General features: G+C 33.7%; 1 protein-coding gene across 1 annotated transcript in view; it reads left to right on the plus strand.

The window, feature by feature from the left end:
• Window positions 1–22,845, plus strand: part of LOC136025843 (mRNA export factor GLE1-like) — a gene marked incomplete in the record, with an annotated part of 63,858 nt that overhangs the window by 18,534 nt on the left and 22,479 nt on the right. The window contains 5 exon segments of the mRNA XM_065701859.1: window positions 4,528–4,670; window positions 8,270–8,467; window positions 10,956–11,146; window positions 15,785–15,978; window positions 19,520–19,654. Coding sequence (XP_065557931.1) covers window positions 4,528–4,670; window positions 8,270–8,467; window positions 10,956–11,146; window positions 15,785–15,978; window positions 19,520–19,654 — 861 coding nt within the window.

Here is a 22,845-nt window from a genome sequence, read left to right on the forward strand (position 1 = left end):
GGTTCTAAGGGATTTCCTAGAGGATTGCTTGATCCCGAAGTGCTGTTTTTTGTCCGAAATCTTGGAAACTCATGTAACATTCCTTATTTCCAAATTTCGATTAAAATATGTCGACGTGTGACTGTTTTATTTGTTAAGGATTTTTGTACCATTAAATCGAAGCTTCAAACTGCCGTTACTTGGCTGTACAATGGTTTTAATGTTTGCTTTTAGAAAGTCTGCTTCCTTGTGGTTAGACTTTTAGAATCTGAACAAAAAAGAACGAGAAAAACTGAAGAAAATGAACAGCTGAATAAAAAAAAAAAATAATCAGAAATCGAATGACTATTCGAATATAAAAAGTCATTTTATGTAAAGCTTTTTTGGAAACGTTTTCACTGGCTGGAATTATTATCGTTTTGTTCGTCGTTACAAAATTGTTATATTTCGTAGCAATAAGTCAAGCATAAAGTTAATTTTTAAGCTTAAAAATGAAAGATTTATTATTTTAATTCAACCAAAAACAAAATTTATGAAAGGCTTAAAAAAGGAGTATAAGGCATAAAATGAAAGAAAAACAACTTGATTAACTTAGCTGCTCCCATGGTAAGGAAAAGATCATCCATTAGAATACAGAAACAAACTGATTAAAACTTCAACAGTTTAACACTGTAAGCCTTGTTCTAGCCTAATATTTAATAGCCTTTAAGATATATGTTAAATTGTTGCAATATTATTAGCTGATATCACTAGGCAAAATGCATTGGCAACTTGTATCAGTGGAAACAGATAAAACATCACCAGCACCATCTTGCTTTTGGCGTTTCTTGGAGTTTACTCCAATCTTCTTTATTTTGTTTTTCTCAAAACCTCAGACCAGACCCTTATTACTGTAGTAATTTTCGCCAGTTACAGTATTTACACTGAATTTGTTTTATTATTAAGCGCAAAAAAAAAATGCCAAAAAAGTTTACACATTTACAAGTCACTTTTAAAAGTTACTATGCGTTACCACTATTACAAGTTACTCTTTGGCATAAGTCTTATCTAGAATACCTTATCTATATCTTATAAATAATCTATATCCTATCTATACCTATATCTAATTTTATATCTAACCTTATCGACATATTTTTCTACTGATGGTATTATCTCCTGAGAAATGTTCTAAGGGACGTTATGTTGAGGGTTTCAAGAGATTTTCTAGATGATGGTTTGATTCCCGAATTTTTGTTTTATTTTATTAACCGTCTTACGGGCAAAATAAAGACAAAACATACCTTAGTATGCACTAAATTCAAGAATATTTTATATATATACGGGTTGTTTAGGTTAGGTATTTAATGTAATGCGTTCTGGACGGCCTACTCTCCGTAACTCCTTGTAGTAGTTTTAATAATTTTGTTTCTAAACCTTATATTTTCATCGTAATTTGGTACATTTCATTACGATTAGCCTTACTTCATTTCTTGGGTGGTGTCGGAATATTTAACAATCACCAAAATCTCTTATATAGAATCACAGTTATTGCTTTGAACCCTCCTCAGCCCTCCGCAAAAAAGTAAAAGCAGTAATTACGAATTTTCTATGGAAATTTTGTGATTTCTATGAAAACCTAAAAATGAAGAAATTAATTTTTAAAAAAGAAAAAAAATGCAAATGGAAGTAAAGAGCAAATGAATATAAATTATTGGCTCATATTTTATGCAATACAAATCTGCTATGTAATATTAAACTGGTGCAAATCAACTGAATTGTGATATTTCCCTAGACGTGTTTGTTGAATTCTTTAAAACTAACGCTTTACTGAAACCAGAGGTTGCTTAAGTTTTTTAGACTTGCAGGCTGCTTAAGGTCTTTTTTGATCCTAATCCTGTTTTTTTGCGTCGGTTTATGTTTTCAGTAAAGTGTTAGTTCTACATAACTCCGCCAGTTCAGAGAAATATCATTGCTCAGTTGATTTGAACCATTATTGCTAATATATTTTCCATAAATTGTGGCGCAATAATTTTTGTTCGATTTGTGTTTCAGATTCCCCTTTTATGTCTATAAGAAAACTTGTTTTTTGTAGTTTTGTTTTTTCAACTTTATATAGAGAGCACAATTAATACCGAATTCTTCCAGAACTGTGAAAATAATCCATTTCTAAACGACCTTTTTCCAAAATTTCATCACAGTCATCAATTGGTGTAGACCTATAATTTCCATTGCCAGGTAGTTGTCATGGCACAATGTCATGGCACGACAATCTCATGGTGTATGGGAGGATTTAAGGTCAACCTATCTGTGAGGAGGACGGTGGGTTCTTCTGCGCTCGGATCGATAATAGATTTTTCTTTATTATATGGACGACCTGTTAACTGACGCATAATTTTTTTTTATCATCATATTTCGTATTTTATTGCCTGTTTCTGTTTTATGTTGTTTGTTTTTTTTTAAGAAAAAACGGTGCCTCAGCTTAAGGAGGAACCGTTAATTTGCTGTACTTTGGTGGATTCATAGTGCTGTGAAAATATTTTAACGCTAGGAAAGATAAAAATAAATAAAGATAAAAAAAACGGCGCCTCTGCTTTATCACTGCCTGATTTGACAAACTATCAGAAATTCAATAAAAGAAATTTCAACTCAAAGTATGGAGCATCTTTAATTCTTAAAACGAACAGAAACTATCCCATGAGGGTAATTATACCCTCAGTAATCCACTGCTCTTTCAGATAAATTTTGACTTCTTTGTCCCAATCCTTTATGAATGACTGCTGAAACACAAGAACTGTTGATTTGGAATTAGAAGCTTTTTTAAAGAACTAGAAAACTTCAGCGTGCAGATCAAGGGATTGAGGGGGGGCGACCATTTGATTTTATTGAAGAAATTGGAAAATGGAGGCATTCGCAGGAATGTACTATGACTTTTTGTTTCTTATCTTAAAGATCGAGCCCTTTTTTGTAATTGGAGGTCCATCAATAGATCATAAAGTAAGATATGGAGTCCGACAAGGGTCCTCCTTGGGACCGTTATTGCTTGCATTATGTGTAAATGGCCAGTACTAAGCACTTGGTGGGCTGCATATTAAAGTTGGTAGTGTCCAAGGCAACAGGACCCTAATCAAGCTTTAATTTGATTTACTGATGACATATGTCTTATGGTGGCAGCAAGAACAGAAAATGAATTGCTAACTATGACATGAGATAGTATATCAAGGATAGTAATGTGGATGAAGATTAATTACCTGAAGCTGAATTATAAGAAATCCTTTTGGATAATTTTTTTTAGATCGCCAAATTATTATCATTGGCTGAAGGAATTAAATATTGGATCTCAGTGTATTGAGCGTGAATCGTCTGTGAAATATCTTGTTATTTTAGTGTATGAGACTCTTAGCTTCTCAAAGTATATACAGTGTACATTATCTAAGATTGCTCGGAATGTAGGGATTCTTTGAAAGTTGAAATATTTTTTCCCAGTTAATATACTTTGAGTGATTTATTTGTCCATTGTCCATCCTTAATTAATTAGTTACTGTTTGTTGTGGTCATATACTTTTGAGACACATTTGAAGTCATTACGTGGTCTTCGAAGGTCAGCGATTCGGGTTCTTATTAATTGTGATAATCGGTTCTCAGTAAGGGATAGTTATGAAAAAAAGACTATTTTACCAGTTCCGGTTCTTTTTAATATTCATAAGGCCCTTTTCATGTTTGACATATTGCATAAAATGCACCTGAATGTTTGATTAGCGTGTTTGAGAGAGATCACACTGAATATGGGACAACGAATTCGTCATTAATCAGAAAACTGGTTAGGAAGTCTACAAGGTCTGCATTTTCGATTTGTCATGTTCTTCCTTCTATATGGGAGTCTCTCCCTTCTAATATAACTTAAGAGAATAATAGTTCGAATTTTCGTAGGTCGCTTAGGGACCATTGTTTTGGTATTTACGATTTTTGTTTCTTTTTTTTATGGATGGAGTAGGGAAGCAGCATAGAAGAGTATCGTTATATTAGATTAGTATATTACAGAATCTCAAGCTTTTCTTTTCTTTCTTTTTTTATATTTTCTTTTTTTTTATTCTTTCTTTATTTATTTTTCCATTGGTAAGTTATTTGTTTTTAGTTTGGAGAAAGACCGCATAAGCCATAAGGATTATTGGTAAATATTTGTTGTTGTTTTTTTTTGTATAGTCTTTTATTTGTTAAATAAGTCCTCTCTCTTGAATGAGGCTGACTTTAGTCAAGGTTGACCGATCAGTTTGTTTTCCACAGAATTTTGATTGGCTAAAATGTTCACCATCGCGATTAAAAATCGTGCCATTAAATGGGTCTTAAGAAATAGGGCTAGGCTTAAACTATCAGGCTATTTGTTGCATGTAGATATGGGTTAAAATGGCATGGTAATGTTTCTCTTCAGAATTAAGAAAATGTGTGATTAGCTTTCAAAAAGACTGATCCATATAAAGAATGGACCGTGATCCATAGTAATAAAAAATTTAAAAACGCGTTAAAAAAGACTGTCTAGTGAGTACTGCAATAATATTTGACATTTTGTTTCAGGAAAGCCGACTTTAGATGTTAAACAAAACGAAGAAATAGAAGAGAAGTGTCGTGATTTAATGGTTGACTTATCTCTTTGGCAAAGTTTTTATGCTCAGAAGGCTCTTGAAAAGGAAAATGAAAAGTCAAGAATATTTGCTGAGGTAATTTTATGTTATCTTGTCATGTACATGACTGAGGAAGGGGGGGGGGGCAGATCTAACCAATCATTTGCATTTTTTACGCCCTGAATAATCGTTACATTTATTACTACTGCTAAAAACTCATTGCAGCACCAAGCCGCCAGATGCCGATACAGCTACGCACGCTTCTCCTTCATCCCAATACATTCGAAGCCTCCCTCCTTACAGAGGGGGGCGTTTATTTCGCTTAAATCTATCCTTATTACCTCCCCCGATCCTATTCAGGTACGACCCGCTTCTTGTTTGACCCTAGTTGGTTGACAAGGTCGCTTTTTGCCAATATGTCATCCTTCATCTGCAGAACGGATTGAGGGACATTAAATAATTTTTCACAAAAAGAAAGACATCCAAAAGGTTTGAAAGAATTTTCTCGCGTATCAGTTTGGTTGATAGCAAATAAAAATGAGGGGGTTGGGGTTAAACTCAAATACTTGGATGACTGCATTTTATACTTGTTCTTAGAATACAAATTTTCTTTTTTGTCTGTTTTTCCATTGGCGAAATCCTTTCATTTCCTTGAATTAATGCTTTTTTTTCTTCTGTTTTGCCTGTTTATCGATTGTCAAAATTCTTCTGTTTTCATAAATTCCTCCTTCTTCTTTTTCTCTTTTATAAATAAGAATGACTTCAAAGGTTTTTGTTTAACAATGGGCAATGTTTTCAGTTGTTTCAGGGCAGGATTGACGTCAAACAAATTTTCTTTTTTGTCTGTTTTTCCATTGGCGAAATTCTTTCACCTCCTTGAAGTAATGCTTTTTTTTTTCGCCAATAAAAATGGCTTCAAAGTTGTTTTTTCTTTAACAGTTGGTAATTTTTGTTGTTGTTTCAGGCCAGAAGTGACGGTAAAAAAAAAATTTTTAAATTATTTTACATCTTATTATCGATTGTCAAAATTTTTCTGTTTTCATAAATTCCTTCTCCTTCTTCATCTGTTTTGTAAATAAGAATGACTTCAAAGATTTTCGTTTAACGTTGGGCAATATTTTCTGTTGTTTCAGGCCAGGATTGACGTTAAAGAGAATACAAATTTTCTTTTTTGTCTTTTTTTCGATTGGCGAAACTTTTATTTCTATAAATTAATGTTTTTTCTTCTATTTTGCCAATAAGAATGTTTTCAAAGGTTTTGTTTAACAGTTGGCATTATTTATTGTTGTTTCAGGCCAGAAGTGAGGATATAAACATTCATCAAATTGTTTTTTCATCTTTTTATCGATTGTCAAAATTCTTCTGTTTTCATAAAGTCCTCCTTCTTCTTCTTTTTGCAAGTAAGAATGACTTCAAAGATTTTCGTTTAACTGTGGGCAATGTTTTTGTTTGTTTCAGGCCAGGAATGGCGTTAAAAAATTAAATTTTTTTTTTTGTCTGTTTATCGATTGACGAAATCCTTTTATTTCTATAAATTAACGTTTTATTTCCATAAAATAATTGTTTCAAAGGTTTTTGTTTAACGGTTGGAATTATTTATTGTCGTTTTAGGCCAGAAGTGACGGTTGAAGAATTTATCAAATTATTTTCATCTTTTTATCGATTGTGAAAATTCTTCTGTTTTCATAAATTCCTCCTTCTTCATCGTCTGTTTTGCAAATAAGAATGACTTCAATGGCTCTGATTTAACGGGGGGCAATGTTTTTTAGCCGTTTCTGGTCAGAATTGACGTTAAAAAAATACAAATTTTATTTTTTGTCTGTTTTTCCATTGGCGAAATCCTTTTATTTCCATGAATTAATGCTTCTGTTTTGCCAATAAAAATTGATATAAAGTTTTTTCTTTAACAGTTTCTGTTATTTATTATTGTCAAACAGTTCGTGGTAACGAACTGTAGTAAGGAGCGACCCAGCTCAATAGTAATCGAAACTCTAAAAAAGGGAATTTCGATACCAAGAGTAGCATCAAAAGAATTGCATTTTTGTGCTAATTTTAAATACATAAGTTTCATCAAGCTTAGTCTTACCCATCAGAAGTTACGAGTCTAAGAAAAGTTGCTTTATTTTATAAAATAGGAGAAACGCCCCTAAAAGTCATAGAATCTTGACGAAAATCACGCCATTAGATTCAGCGCATCAGAGAACCTTACTGTATAAGTTTCAAGCTCCTATCTACAAATGTGGAATTTTGAATTTTACGCCAGAAGACAGATCACAGATGCGTGTTTATTTGTTTGTTTGTTTTCTTTCTTTTTTTCCAGGGGTGATGGTATCGACCCAGTGGTCCTAGAATGTCGCGAGAGGGCTCATTCTAACGGAAATTGAAAGTTTTAGTGACCTTTTTAAGAGACCAAAAAAAAATTGGAGGGCACCTAGGCCCCCTCCCACGCTCATTTTTTTCCAAAGTGACTGTATCAAAATTATTTTGTATCTAAAAACTATATCTTTGGGGACAACTTACTCACCCACAGTCCCCGTAGGAGGGGCTACAAATTACAAACTTTGACCAGTGTTTACACATAGTAACGGTTATTGGAAAGTTTACAGACACTTTAAGGAGGATTTTTTGGTTGGGGGAGGGATTGAGGGGAGTGGGCTATGCGGGGGGAACATTCCATGAAAGAATTTGTCATGGGGGAAGATAATTTCCATGAAGAGGGTGCAGGACTCTTATGCATTTTTTTAAGGAGCAATGAAAAAATAAATATAAAAAAGTTTCTTCAACTGAAAGTAAGGAGCAGCATTAAAATATAAATAATATAATTTCATTGCTTTCAACTATTTATCCTACGGCCTTTTGTGATTCAGGAGTCATTCTTAAGAAACTGAGACAAAATTTTAACTTTAGTTTAAAGAGTGAGGTATTGACGAGGGGGCGAACCTTCTCATATACGTAATAAAAACACACGAATTTAGCAGTTCGTTACTAAGTTAATTCATAAGTTACATATATTTTCACATAATTTCCTATATTTTCATAAAATTAAAAGTTCTAGTTTTTTTAAGTTACCAAAAAATTGGAGGGTAACTAGGCCTACTCCTCCGCTCCTTTTTTTTCTCAAAATCGTCCTATCAAAACTATGAGAAAGCCATTTATCCAAAAAAAATTAATGTGCAAATTTTGCTTTAATTATTTATGTGCGGAGTGCCAAAATCAAAACAAGCATTATTCAAAAACGTTCAGAAATTAAAACTGAAAGTAAGGAGCGACATTAAAACTTAAAACGAACAGAAATTACTCCGTATATGAAAGGGGCTGTTCCCTCCTCAACGCCCCGCTCTTTACGCTAAAGTTTTTACTGTTTTAAAAAGTAGAGTTGAGAGAAAGAGTCAAACTTTAGCGTAAAGAGTGGGGCGTTGAGGAGGGAACAGCCCCTTTCATATACGGAGTAATTTCTGTTCGTTTTAACTATTAATGTCGCTTCTTACTTTCAGTTAAAAAAAACGTGTTTTTTTTTTTAATTTCCGGACAGAAGTGACGGTAAAAAGAATTTTCAAATTATTTTTCATCTTTTGTATCGATTGTCAAAGTTCTTCAGTTTTCATAAATTCCTCCTTCTTCTTCATCTGTTTTGCAAATAAGAATGACTTCAAAGGTTCTCGTTTAATGGTGGGCAATGTTTTCTGGTATTTTAGGCCAGGATTGACGATAAAATACTTGCCTTTAAAACGAAAATAGAAGAAGAAGAAAAGCGATTTGCAGTAGAATGCAAGTCTAGAGAAGACGAAGCACAGCTTAGACGAGAAACTCTAGACAGACAAATGCAATCGGCTCAGCTTGAGGCAGAAAGAAGGGCTTCAGAATTTAAGGAGCGCTGTGACCAAAAATGGGAGGTAGGCTTTATCTTTTCTTTCTGTTTTTTAGTACCTCCTTAGATTTGGGAACACCCATGGAACCTTAAGGGTATTTATCACATGAACATAAATGGAATGGGAATTGAAATGTCAAATTATTTTTGCTAACCAACGTCTTTCAAATAAAATTGCAAATACCTCCAAAAAAATGACTACCGGAAGAAGGTTCTGGTCGTCTGTTAATCAAGGCCGTTTTTTGGAAAGGACGGGGTTCTGGGGGAAAGGTCTGAAAATTTTTCACGAAGGGGGAGGTCTAAATTTAATTTCGGGTACAGTCTTTCTGACGGAGGGATCCTTCAAACAAATCTTGTGGGATTAATGAAAGTGTCATGAAAAAGGGATTTTTGTCAACCGATTTATCCTTCAACAATAATTATTGTGACTAGAAAAGTAGAAACGGATGTATTTTGGAAAAACCGAATGTCTCGAGAAATAAATTGAAGACTGAAAAATAGCTCGAACCGATCGAGCCATTGGCTCGATTTGATCGATCTGTCTTTAAAAAAATTAATAACAGTGCTAATTAGGTGGACTAATTAGGTGGATTTGCGGAAGAAATAAGGGGGCCTCAAGACCTAGCTCTTCGCTCCCTTTAAAATACGGTATTGTCTTAAATTTTGGGGCATTTCTTGTCCAAATTATCAAATAGTTTTATTATTGCCCCTCCCTCGACAAATTTCGGGCATTCTTGTCTGGGGTTAGAAGTAACCGATCGAAGAAAAAAGGACAATTGTCATAGCTGGTAAAAAGGAAAGAAATATTTAGTGATTTAAAATGATTGGAATATTAATTATAAAGTAATAACGTTACTGACACCAGACAACCAGAGCCTTTACCCTAGAGTCCTTTTACCAATAGCCTTTTGTAATTCTTTCCTGGTCTTGGCTATTTCCCTTAAAAAACGTTGATATACAAACACACTTTTGATATGTCAGTTTCTATTCTTATTATGTCTATTGTAAACCATAAGGATGGGTTACAGTTAGAAATCGCCCTTGGAAACTTCAAAAATACCCATCGCTTGAACAACTGACAACTACCAACAGACAATCAGAGCCTTCGCCCGATAATAATTTCTTAAGGTCTTTGCTCTTTCACTTAAAAAACGCTGATGTACAAAAACGCTTTGATAGTTCAATTTCCATTCCTATCATGCCCATTTTAAACATTACAAATAGGTCTAGAGTTAGAAATCTTAATTAGAAACCTCAAAAATACCCATCGTTCCGACAACTGGCAATTATTAATAGTCAACAAGAACCTTCACCCAATCATAATTTTTTATAAAAAGATTGTTTATATTTTGTTACGAAATTGTTGTAGTACAAAATGTTGTTATATTACAAAATGTATAGTACAAAAATTTAAGATGTATTTAAAAGCTTTTGGGGTACTATAATCAACTGAAAGTTGGAATAATATTTTACTTCTCAAATTGCAAAGCCTATGGTGTTAGCATTTTAAAATAGTGAGTGGAAATCGTTAATTCAGTATTTAGTAATCAGAAGTACTATTTAAGGTAATTTTAAAGTAACATTACAGATATAAAATAAAACATTAGAGAGGTTGCCTAAATAGCGTTTTAATTGATTTCTCTTAATTTTTTATTTTTTTTTAAACTAACTCAAAGTTGTGAATCTGACGAAAACATATTTAAATATACCGTCTGAACTTGTTTGTCAAGTTTAGGTTTTTTTTAATTCTATCTTTTCCTAATAAAGTTAAACTTGAAACAGCTTCAGAAACTTCATTTCTATCATGCCAATTTAAGGTCAGGGTGAAAAAAAATTATTTAATATGCTATTCCAGAAACGTTTCTGACTTTGGAAAAATTAACTCATTCATTTAAGTATTATTACTATTGCAGTATTTGCTCCCGCATGTTGTTACGTGTATAGTACAATATGTCAAATTTTAATTTCTGTTTATATTATACCTGTTTAAAATCAACGCAGATTCCCTTAAATCAAGTTTCTGATTTTTCTTGGTATGGAAGAAAGACAGTTCCGTGGCGAGCTGTGTACTCCTGAAAATTGGGTACTCCAAAATTTCCCTGACAGTTAAAATTACCTTTAATTATGGGTTTTTATATTTTGCGTTTACGTTAGTGTTCTTATGAACGTTAATTTTAAGGAATGTTTTGGAGCAATAAATTTTTGTTTGGGGAAATTCGGAAAAAGTAAAAAAAGATCATAGAAGCGCTATGATGGCGGCTATTTGCTATGTAGCCAGAATACTGTTAAATAAACTTTCTTACTGTATTCTTAGAATTAAATTTTCATTTCTTGGAATTTTTTTGTAGATATTTGGAATTTGCATAGACAGTGAATATTTTTTAGCTGATATTTGGGATCGACTTCTTATAAAATCAAATGCTTCAAAGGTAATATGTTTAATCTTAAAAATTTTTTGAAATTGATATTACAACGTTTCAGGCATAAAATTAAAGTCGATTTAAACATTTCAGACACTGATGGTCAATGTTAAGGCTGAATTGAGGGCTAAAGAAGCAGAAATTTTAAGAAAGGAGGACTTGCGGAAGAAAGAAGAGGAGGACAGGAGAAGAAAGGACGAAGAATATATTTTGTATAAGAAACATATTTTGGAACAGCAAACAGCATTTGGGTCTTACTTTAAAGAGATATCAGAAATTATTAAGTAATTATCTTTACTTTTTAGTATGGGAATTTCTGCTTTTTTTTCTTCCCGCCAACTTCTTAGGGTGTGATTTATCCGTGGCAGGTAGCTGAAGAACAACAAGAGGTGATACTAATATAAGTGAGGACGCTTATATTATTTGTGTTCTAAAATAAACTGAGTATCATTTACTTAGTAATGAGGGGCTATATTATTACTGTAATTTGGGACTTTTATTTGTGCTCTAAAATAGTGGTGAACTGAGTATCATTGACTTAGTAGGGACTATATTATTACTGTAATTTTGGAATTTTATTTGTGCTCTAAAATATTGGTGAACTGAGTATCATTGACTTAGTAGGGACTATATTATTACTGTAATTTGGGAGTTTTATTTGTGCTCTAAAATATTGGTGAACTGAGTATCATTGACTTAGTAGGGACTATATCATTACTGTAATTTGGGACTTTTATTTGTGCTCTAAAATATTGGTGAACTGAGTATCATTGACTTAGTAGGGACTATATTATTACTGTAATTTGGGACTTTTATTTGCGCTTTAAAATATTGGTGAACTGAGTATCATTGACTTAGTAGGGACTATATTATTACCTTAATTTGGGACTTTTATTTGTGCTCTAAAATATTGGTGAACTGAGTATCATTGACTTAGTAGGGACTGTATTATTACTGTAATTTTGGACTTTTATTTGTGCTCTAAAATATTGGTGAACTGAGTATCATTGACTTAGTTATGAGGGACTTGACTCTCATGTTTTTTTGCTTAGGTTTTGTCGCACAGAAAAGACTATCATAGAAATCTGGGGTAGGGTTCGTATGGTGTCAAATTGTGAGATTTAGTCATATTTAAGTGGCAAAGTCGATCGGAGGGTATCCAATTCCACGTCCTTCCTCTGGATCTTGTATGCCTCAATATGGCATTGATGAACATTTTGAGATAGTAACTATAGTCTGATTAATACGACGGAAAGTTGTTAAGTTTTTTTTTCTACGTCATGATGTCGAATAAATGATCGCAGATCAGGGGAGGGGCTCATCTGGTCTCAAGTTCCATGATCTAGTGACCAACCAACTGATCGAAAAGTCGATCAGTTAGTATCCACTCACATTTCGTTGTTCTATAATCTTGTACACCCTGATATGGCATCAGATGGACATTTCAAGATAGTAACAAGATAGTAACTTGATAGTTGACAAGATAGTAACAAGATAGACGTCAACACAATGGAAAGCTATAAAATAACCGTTTGAAGCAATGTGATACAAGGAGAACCCTGGGTAAGGGCCAAATTATCCAATTGATTCATATTAAAACCAAGATAATTATTTTCAAAGTTTGAGCATAGTATAGGCTATGGAAATGATGGTCTTACCAAGATTTAAGTCTGCATAATTTTAACAGTTGGAAACTGTGACCCAAGTCTCATCCCCACTCCCCGCGATTCGTAACTGAAGACATATTGGGCCTTCCGCAATCTGTAAACGAATACATGTTGAACCTCTTTTGACTCGTGAGTCTTCTAGGATCATTTTGGTAATAGATGTTCTTAATTTGGTAATAGATCATCTAGAAGGTTCTTGAGTCTGTGTGATTCCTGTTGTGTACAATTCGAGTGCCCAAAGTAGAGCTCTGCCCCCCCCCCCTACCCTCCATTTCCCCAAGTATAAAGAAATTTTACCTCTTTCGACTCGTTATTGTTCAGGGATTATTTAAGGGTTGTTCACAAAAATCAAAGACTGGGGTAAGACAAAACACAGTAGGCTCATATTTTTTAATGGTGTTTGATTCCAATCACGGTTGACTTGTACGTATTGGGTGTTTCGCTGGACCATTTTCCTCTTGAATGTATAGTTTCTTAGAATATAAGATAATTTCCGTAAATAGATCATGTATACATGTTTTAAATGTAAAGATCTGCACTAGCTCTTAAGTGTGGTCATTCAAAATAAGCTATGTGATATTGGTGTCATGTTACGCATTTATACTACTACTACCATTAACAACCCCCAGGAAGTTCCCATTTTCCTTAAATCTTTCTTTATGATTAAATAAAAAAAAAAAACAATTTTTTTAGCTGAAAGTAAGGAGCGACATTAAAACTTAAAACGAACAGAAATTACTCCGTATATGAAATGAGTTGTCCCCTCCGCAATCCCTCGCTCTTTACGCTAAAGCTTTAAATTGTTTTAAAAAGTAGAATTGTGGCAGAGTCAAAAGTTAGCGTAAAGAGCGAGGGATTACGGAGGGGACAACTCATTTCATATACGGAGTAATTTCTGTTCGTTTTAAGTTTTAATGTCGCTCCTTACTTTCAGCTAAAAATATTGTTTTGTTTTTTTATTTAATTTCTGAACGTTTTTGAATTAATGCATGTTTGGTTTTGGCTCTCCGCACATAAATTATTAAAATGAAATTTGTATATTAATTCTTTTTTTGGCTAAATGGCTTTCTCTTAGTTTTGATCAGACGATTTTGAGAAATAAGGGGTGGAGAAGGAGGCCTAGTTGCCCTCCAATTTTTCGGTTACTTAAAAAGGCAACTAGAACTTTTAATTTTTAACGAACGTTTTTATTAGTAAAAAATATACGTAACTTAAGAATTAACTTACGTAACAAACTTTCATAACCTTATATTTTTATTATGTATACGAGGGGGTTTGTACCCTCGTTAGTACCTCGCTCTTTACACTAAATCGTAAGTTTTGTCCCAATTCTTTAAGAATGACCCCTGAATCAGAAAGGCCGTAGAATAAATAGTTGGAATTACTAAAAATACTTTAGCATAAAGAGCAAGGTATTTATCTCATCCTAAATACCTCGCTGTTTATGCTAAAGTATTTTTAGAACCCCTCATATGCGTAATAATCTCTGTTCGTTTTAAGTTTCAATGCTACTTCTTCCTTTCATTTGAAAAAACGTTTTCATGTTTATTTTTCATTGTTTTCTTATAGTAATGCTAGAGAATCCTGCGCCCTTGTCATTGAATTTTTCTTCCCCCATGACAGATTCCTCCAAAGAAAGATCCTCCAACATAGCCCCCTCTCCTCAGCCCCACCCCCAAACAAAATAAAATCCCCCTGAAAACGTCTGTACACTTCACAATAACCATTACTATATGTAAACAATGGTCTAAGTTTTTAACTTGCAGCCCCTCCCCCAGGGATTGTGGGGGAGTGAGTCATCCCCAAAGACATAGTTATTATGGTTTTCGACTATGCTGAACAAAATGGCTATCTCAAAATTTTGATCCGTTGACTTTGGGAAAAAATGAGCGTGGGAGGGGGCCTAGATGCCCTCCAATTTTTTTGGTCACTTAAAAAGGGCACTAGAACTTTTCATTTCCGTTAGAATGAGCCCTCTTGTGACATTATAGGACCACTTGGTCGATACGATGACCCCTGGGGAAAAGAAAAAAAAAAAAAAACAAACAAATAAACACGCACCCGTGATTTGTCTTCTGGCAAAAAATACAAAATTCCACATTTTTGTAGATAGGAGCTTGAAACTTCTACAGTATGGTTCTCTGATACGCTGAATCTGATGGTGTCATTTTTGTTGAGATCCTACGACTTTTAGGGGGTGTTTCCCCCTATTTTCCTAAATAAGGCAAATTTTCTCAGGCTCGTAACTTTTGATCGGTAAGATTAAACGTGATGAAATTTATATATTTAAAATCAGCATTAAAATGCGATTCTTTTGATGTAGCTATTGATATCAAAATTCAATTTTTTAGAGTTTTGGTTACTATTGAGCCGGGTCGCTCCTTACTACAGTTCGTTACCACGAACTGTTTGACATCCTCCCACCCCAACCGCGGACGAAATGCTTTCTGTTTAACCCTAGACGGTTGGCCGAAAAGCATAATCTTTGGCAATCTAGCATCCTTTATCCGTAGATCGCGCCCTAGCCATCTCAACCATTCCTTATTATAGCCCTAATGAACTGGGATTAAACCACAATTTTCGTACCACCTACTGCTTGGAGTGCGGACAGTCAGCTTGGGTACCCAAAACAATCCGTATTCAATTTTTCTGGAAAACATCTTGCAATTCTTGTTTATAAATTTATGGTGTTTACACCGGTATTTACACCAGCTCTAAAGTAACAGTTCTCGATTATTCAGCTCTCATTTTCGATGTATGGTGGTTCTCGAAAGGGGTTCGCTTCTGACCCTTTAAAACTTACTGTGGATACGTTTACAAGCTAGTTTAGCTGTTCTGATGCTTTCTAATTCTTAGGATTAAAGTCAATTCGAAGGGTTTATAATCAGAGCATATTAGAACAAATAATCTTCATGTCACCTTTTTTTGGCCGTTTTTGCCTCCCAAGACTTTTGTCCTCCCTCTCCCCTAATTTTTAAAGATATCTTTAATTTTTTCTGGGAGGGGGTCACTGAAAATGTCGTTTTTGAAATTTGTGTTTAAAAAATTGAATGGGAAAAATTTGCCCCCACCCCCTCTAGATATTAATAAAACGCATGTCCCTCCCATCTAAATTTTCGAGAAATTGGCGCCGCTGGAAGTGTGCCTGGATAAAAAGAAGACTATTTGAAAACAATGGTGCCAATTGGGGTGAGAACAATGTATTCTTTTTTTATTCACCTTTTTTATTGACCTTTTTTATGTACTTTCTGTTAGGTCTTGTCCCAATAAGAGATTACTTGAAGCATCAGTAGTACCTTTACTTGGGAAAATTGATGATTTGAAAAAGCAGATGGTTCAAGAGGCAGCAAAGGCTAGAGATCCAAATTTGGCAAAGGAGGCTGCAGAAAAATCCTCTTCAATCGCAAAAATGGCAAATGAAACACTGGAAGAAATACGAAAAGCTGTTGGTAAGTTCTTCCCTCCTATGCACAATTACTTTCCTATGTAAAATAAAATCTTAGTTTTCAGAAACGTGCCCTTTAATAAAGCAGATTATTTTGTCATTTATATTTTAGTCAATATATATTATTGTGTTATTATATATCTATTACTATTATTTTCATTATGTATTATTACATTATATTATCACTTATATTATCATTATATTACTATATATTCGATAATATGTTATTATGTATATATTATATGTTATCATTAAATATTATTGAGTCGATTCCCTTGAATTCTAAGAAAACAGTAAAATACACTCTGGAATGCTGTAGATTCTCGTAAGATATTTGAAATCATTTAGTACTATTGAATAGCGAAAATAAATTAACTGTTTAAAACCGATAAATTTTTTCAATGCCCTCGCATACCTCATAAAAGTATGAGTATAACTTTCAGTCAGTTTTTCTCCCTCAAACCTCACTTCCCTCCTTTTGCTTCAACAAAAATCTTCATTTGCACCCGAGTTAATTTTCCACGGAAAGATATAGAAAAACTTTTTTTTCCTACATAATTTATATGGTAAATAAATGAGTCACCGCACCATCTCTATCCCCTTTCTATCACCTATGGCGTAAAGTTTGTTTTGCTAATTTTTAATGTTCTTTTTATAGTCTCTTTTTACTATTTTCTTTTACTTTTAATAACAAAGACTAATTTGTCTGTTCTTTTATTAATGGTTTAATTCCTTAATAAGTCCTACTTTTTCTTTTTTTTCACAAGCTCTCTATAAACTACACTCAAACTCATAAACTGAATATACTGTTAAATGCTGTATAAGCTGATTTAATTCTGGAAATAAAGTTTTACTCTACATTTTTGTATAAAACATAGTTAAAAAAAAAAAAAAACAGTCCCTTAGCATATAGTCAAATGCCTCTCATCTGGGAAACCAAAGAGACATATGTAGTGTGTTTCATATAGACTGGAAACCAAACGGAAAATAAGAGTTAAAAGATTTTTTCCAGCTACCAACCAATAAAAGAAACTATCAACCAATAAAAGAAACTATCAACCAATAGAAGAAACTATCAAGCAATAAAAGGAACTATCAACCAATAAAAGAGACTATCAACCAATAAAAGAAACTATCAACCAATAAAAGAAACCATCAACCAATAAAAGAAACTATCAATCAATAAAAGAAACTATCAACCCATAGAAGAAACTATCAACAAATAAAAGGAACTATCAACCTATGAAAGAAACTATCAACCTATAAAAGAAACTATCAACCAAAAAAAAAACTATCAACCAATAAAAGAAGCTATCAGCCAATAAAAGAAACTATCAACCAATAAAAGAAACTATCAACCAATAAAAGAAACTATCAACCAATAAAAGAAACTATCAACCAATAAAAGGAACTATCAACCAATAAAAGAGACTATCAACCAATAAATGGAACTATCAACCAATAGAAGAAACTATCAACCAATAAAAGGAACTATCAACCAGTAAAAGAAATTATCAATCTATAAAAAAAAACTATCAACCAATAAAAGAAACTTATCAGCCAATAAAAGAAACTATCAGCCAATAAAAGAGACTATCAACCAATAAAAGAAAGAAGAAGGATAAAAAAAAAGTCAAAAAGAAAAAGGAAAAAGGACTTACCTCACTGAACTGTATATGACCCAAAAAAACTAAACAGTATCAAATAGCAGTTTTCCCTTTTATTTTTTTTTTTTTTGAGAAAATGAAAGAATACGAAAAACTGATAAAGATGAAACTCAAATTTTTCTCTGAAAAAATGATCTCATTACCTGACAAAATATAATATTTATTGTTAAAGCCTAAGTAAAAATATTTGTTTGGTTTTTCTTTATATTAGTGGTTTTTCTATATATTTTCTGAAGATAAAGGAACAACTTTTTCCAAGAAAAGGTCGTATTTTTTATTCTCAAACTTCTACAATAATTGCCAAAACCATCTGCTGAGTAGCAATTGAAGGTAGGATCAGCAGAGCCATGCATATTCTTTCGTACCTGAATCCTACTGATCTACATTATCTGCTGACAAGGTCTTATCCAGGGGGGGGGGACGTAGGAGGCTTTGATTTGACTCAATGTCTTCATATATTCGACACTTTTTATATAACTTTTAACTTACCAAAAGCTATAACTTACCAAACTTACCAACTTGCTATCCTACCAAAAGTTATACCGTACAGAAAGTCATTACTAGCCAAAACTTACTAACTTACCAAAAGTTATGTATAACTTACAAAAATGAAATATATGAAACAAAATGTATTTCTTCATTTTTTCGTAAGTGATGTATAAGCGGTGTGGTCTGAGAACCTATTGCTCTGTGGTCTGAACTCGGGAAAGGATAAAACGGACCCTATACTAGGTAGTGGTGTCTACAGAGTCCCGTGTTCATGTGGAAAATTTTACATTGACAGGACCCATCAACAACTAGGGGAACGATTGCATGAACACAAAATTTCGATAGATAAGTCCCTGAGATTTGAAAATAAAAATGACAACTTTGATTCAGCTCTGGCCCAGCATATTTACGAAAATCCTGACCATTTAGGTTTTTTTGAAGAGGCAACTATAATATCTACCGTAAATGGCCTACCGCAAAACAACATATAAATAGAAATTTAGCTATAGTATAACAATTTATAACAATTTAATATTAAAAGACTCTATGAATATTTTTTCCCAGTCTAATTTAAGACAACATGTCCGCATATCTAATGAAAACCGAAATTGTAGACAGGCGAAATCTGTTGCAAGACGAAGGATACTTATTCAATCTAATTGGTAACTTCTCTTTCATTGATTTCAGGTTGGTGTTTGTTATTTGATTTAGTGTCTTTTTTCCTATCGTACAGTTCCACTTAAGAAGGTTAGATTTTGTTGTTGTTTCTTCTTTGTTTCTTTTTTTTCTTCGTCTTCCTTATTTTTTGAGCACTGAGGACGACTTGGCGGAGGTCCTTGTCGAAATATTTGCTTGTTTTTCATATTTTGCTACTGGCTGACAAAATCCTCGTTTTTCACCTATTTGATTTTTGTCTTTTCATTTATTATTTCCTTTCTTGTTTTCATGACTGCCCCCCTAGGGGTAACCTTGTAAACGATGAACTTTAGCTCATAGTAACCGTATTGTGTGTAAACTCAAGACTCATATATAAACTAGAAGTGGTGAATGGCTTCGAAATTATTATAATTTGTTAAAATGTGTACCCAGCCAATGGGAAATTTACCATAATTGTTCAGGTGCCGCTCGAGGAACTACCCCGAAGAGTTTTTCTTAGAAATTAGCAACGTTGAAACCATCTGGGTAGCAAAAAGTGTTCGGAAAGGGTAAATGTTCAAGTAAATTATGTATATTTAAATTTTAAGACGCCACTTTTGGAGACTGCAAGATTGCCATTAATGAAGGTGACAACTCTGCTCAGTGTTATGTACCGTTTGAAGTACTATCTAAATGATTTACAGCGTTGTTTTTCAAAAATAATGTTTGGTATATATATGTTGTTTTTGACAGAGAAGGCAAATTTTGAGGCGAAAAGAAGTGCCGAAGCAGAAATGGCGGCAAGGGTGCAAGCGCAGACGATTCAAGAATCAAGGCCGAAGGAAGGATTACCCCCACCTGCTCCTAGAAATGAAGCTGTTATTTTGCGTAAGAACATGCTTGTTTGTTGTACCCAATCTTTACTTTAGGAAAGGATCCATATCTTTAAAAAAAATCATCGAAAATTAGAAAGCTTTAAAAGTAAAAAAAAAAATTCTAGAATAGAATAAACAAACAATCGTCAAGCGAAAACGGCCAATTGGTGCCGTCTTGTAATTCCAGCTGATGTAGCAGGAATTGGAATGATATAGAGGGCTGAAAGCAGGATTATTATAAGTGTTTCTAAAAAAAAATTTCGTCAAAATACCTATTTAAAGATCTAGCTGGAAAGACAATAACGGTGCAGTCCCACCAGTTCGCACCAAGGATGTTTTCTTTTATTCTTTACGAAAGTTTAGCACCAAAAAATAGTTTTTAGCTCTGATCTAAAAACGGAAGTCGGCTCAATATTGACAAGCCTGACTATTTGTCTCTCAGTGTTTGTTTTTGGTTTGTCTATCCTTTTTTGGCATTTTCCTTAAATATTTTTTTTTATTCCTGTTGAAGAAGGGAGGAGTTGGTTGTCCCTAGAGAAACATTTGTCAGGAGTTCTTTTATTTTCAGTATTTTCGTTTGGCCTCTGAAATTCTGTAGGTATCTGAAAAGCTATAAAATACTGTCTCAACCTATAAAAGAACAATTTTATAATATTAATATTTTTACATTATATTTTTTTTTATGCTTTTTAGCTATATTTAATAACACATTGAAAGCACTTTTTGCTTCATTTTCCGCATCCTCGAACACTTAGTCTCTAAACATTTTAGTTTTCATGTATTCCAATTTTTTTTTAATAATGAAAAGGCGGTTTAAGCTCAACTGGGCTATGAAAGTCCACAATGAAATGACCAGATTTTCTATTAATAATTTTAGACAGGGCCTTTGCCACAAGTGTGGTTAACTCTCCAGACTTGAAATCCTGAGGTCAGGGTTCGGGTCCTGGTGTCGCTGTTTATTTGGTTTGGAACGGGGGTCAATGGTGTGACTCTATAAGCTCAGCCAGAGTCGACACAACTCTAAATGGGTACCTGGAGAAGTCTAGGGGAAAAACACAAGAAGCTTTCGGATGATTTGCCCCCAACCACGCATTGCACTTCCTTGAATCAGAAGATCAGTACCAGCGCAACGCATACCAATGGTCAGCATGCGAAAGATTCTTCTTCCTTTTGACTTATTTATCCAACAACACAAATTGAAAATCCATATCGCCAAAAAAAACTCTTCTTTTTTTGAATTGAACTTATTGAAAAAAAAACAAGAAATATATGACTGTTTAACAAAATCTACAGTATTTTACATACAACAAAAACAACTAACAACTCAACTCACTCTCCCCCGTAACGTTCTATGGCCAGGAATAAACAGGAGAGAAACAAACACGAAAAACAAACAAATACCTCCATAATTTTTTTTTAACAACACACTCACATCACAAACCCAAATAACCCAAATTTTTATGTTTTTTGCCACTTTATCCTCTACCTTGTTTAATGTGAAGTACCAGGGGAGTTGAACTTGACTCAGTGGAAAGAAACATGAATTTATATTTATATGAATTTATATAAAATATGAAATACGCATTTTTTTTAATCTCTTGCAAAACGCTATTCCTGCGAAACGTCAAGTCCCTTGTCAGCACATAACAATCATGGTTGCCCCAGCAACCTGTGATTTGTAAAGAACAAATCACAGCCCATAGTAACCGACAATTTAAAAACGAATTTTCAAAAAATTGCCAATTTAGGAAGATATGCCATTTGAAGCTGATTCAGGAATGTTAAATATTATGTCTTTTAATCTTACAGTAAAAGTTTTTTGCAAAAACAAGTTTTTTGAAACTTCGAAAGGTAGCCTAAAAATTCTCGAAAATGGTATTTGATCGAAAATGAAACTGCATCATCGGAATCACCATTGTCAAAATCTCTAAAGAGAAAATTTACTGCACCCTGATTTGAACAACAAGAGGGTCACTTTTTTGCATGGGTAGCACTTATGTGTCTTCTTGTTTCTTGGTTTTGTTATTCTTATTTGTTATCCTCTTCACCTTCTGCTAAGAGGTGTATATATTGTGCCGTGGAACTTTATCTAAATATTTTTGAAATCTTCTTGCACAAAGGATTGCTGAAAGTAGGTCTTAGCCAAAACACTTTATTTTTCTCTTTTTTCACTGGCTATTACTTACCTTACTTTCTTCGTTTTTTTGTTTCTGCATTTCTTATTCTTAGTTAACTCGTGTGACAATTTTCATTTGACAATAATTAGTGCAGTGGATTGAGGCGTGATGATAAGTTATTATTATTTTTACTATTCGATTTTGTCTATGGGTACCCGGCTGACTGACAGTATTTCAAACAGTAGGTTGTACAAAATTGGTTCAATCCCGCTTTCTAGGGCTATAATGAAAGAAAGGTTGAGATGGCTAGGCCACGTTCTGCGGATGAAGGATGACGGATTGCCAAAGATTGTCCTTTTTGGCCAACCGTCTGGGACTTCACAGAAAGCAGGTCGTCCTTGTCTTGGTTGGGAAAATGTCATAGATAAAGATTTAAAGGAAATGGGAACTTCCTGGGAGGGTGTAAAGAGGGAGGCCTTGAATAGATCAGGTTTGAGAGGGAGCGTGCGTAGCTGTGTTGGCTCAGGCGGCTTGGTGCTGCAGTGAGTTATTAGTAGTAGTAGATTTTGTCTTTTATACTGTCGTTTTTACGTCTTTTTATTTGATGTGCTTATTATTACCCCAAAATTTTCCGAAGAATAAATGATCTCGAACATTTTTTAAGCTTTCGTCCAAGGGTAAGTGCATTTTCTTCGTGCATCCAAATTTGTGCCTCAGTTCTGGCTTCAGTAACTCCTAACCGCTGGGTCCACAATTAAATTTATATTTGTGCGTTTTTATGCTTCCAGTTTACAGTGAGACCTAGTGCATACCCCTTGCTTCCACGCCATAGACTGCCCTTCAGTGCAAACGAACCTTTCACTTGAGGTTTTCACGGCTTACTTATCTTTTAGAAAACAAGCCCTTCCCTGTTGGCTATTTACTCTTGTCAATTTTGTCACTCAAAACTACCCGTGTAGATATATACATATGCCCAATTATTGTTCGTTTAATTAAATAGATGTTTATGCCAGCCAGGTTGAAAAAAATTAGACCAAACGTAATCACTAATAAAATGAAACTAGAAACACTAAGTATCTTGCGACCA

The sequence above is a fragment of the Artemia franciscana genome, chromosome 4 (assembly GCF_032884065.1).
Source record: "Artemia franciscana chromosome 4, ASM3288406v1, whole genome shotgun sequence".
Taxonomy (NCBI): Eukaryota; Metazoa; Arthropoda; class Branchiopoda; order Anostraca; family Artemiidae; genus Artemia; species Artemia franciscana.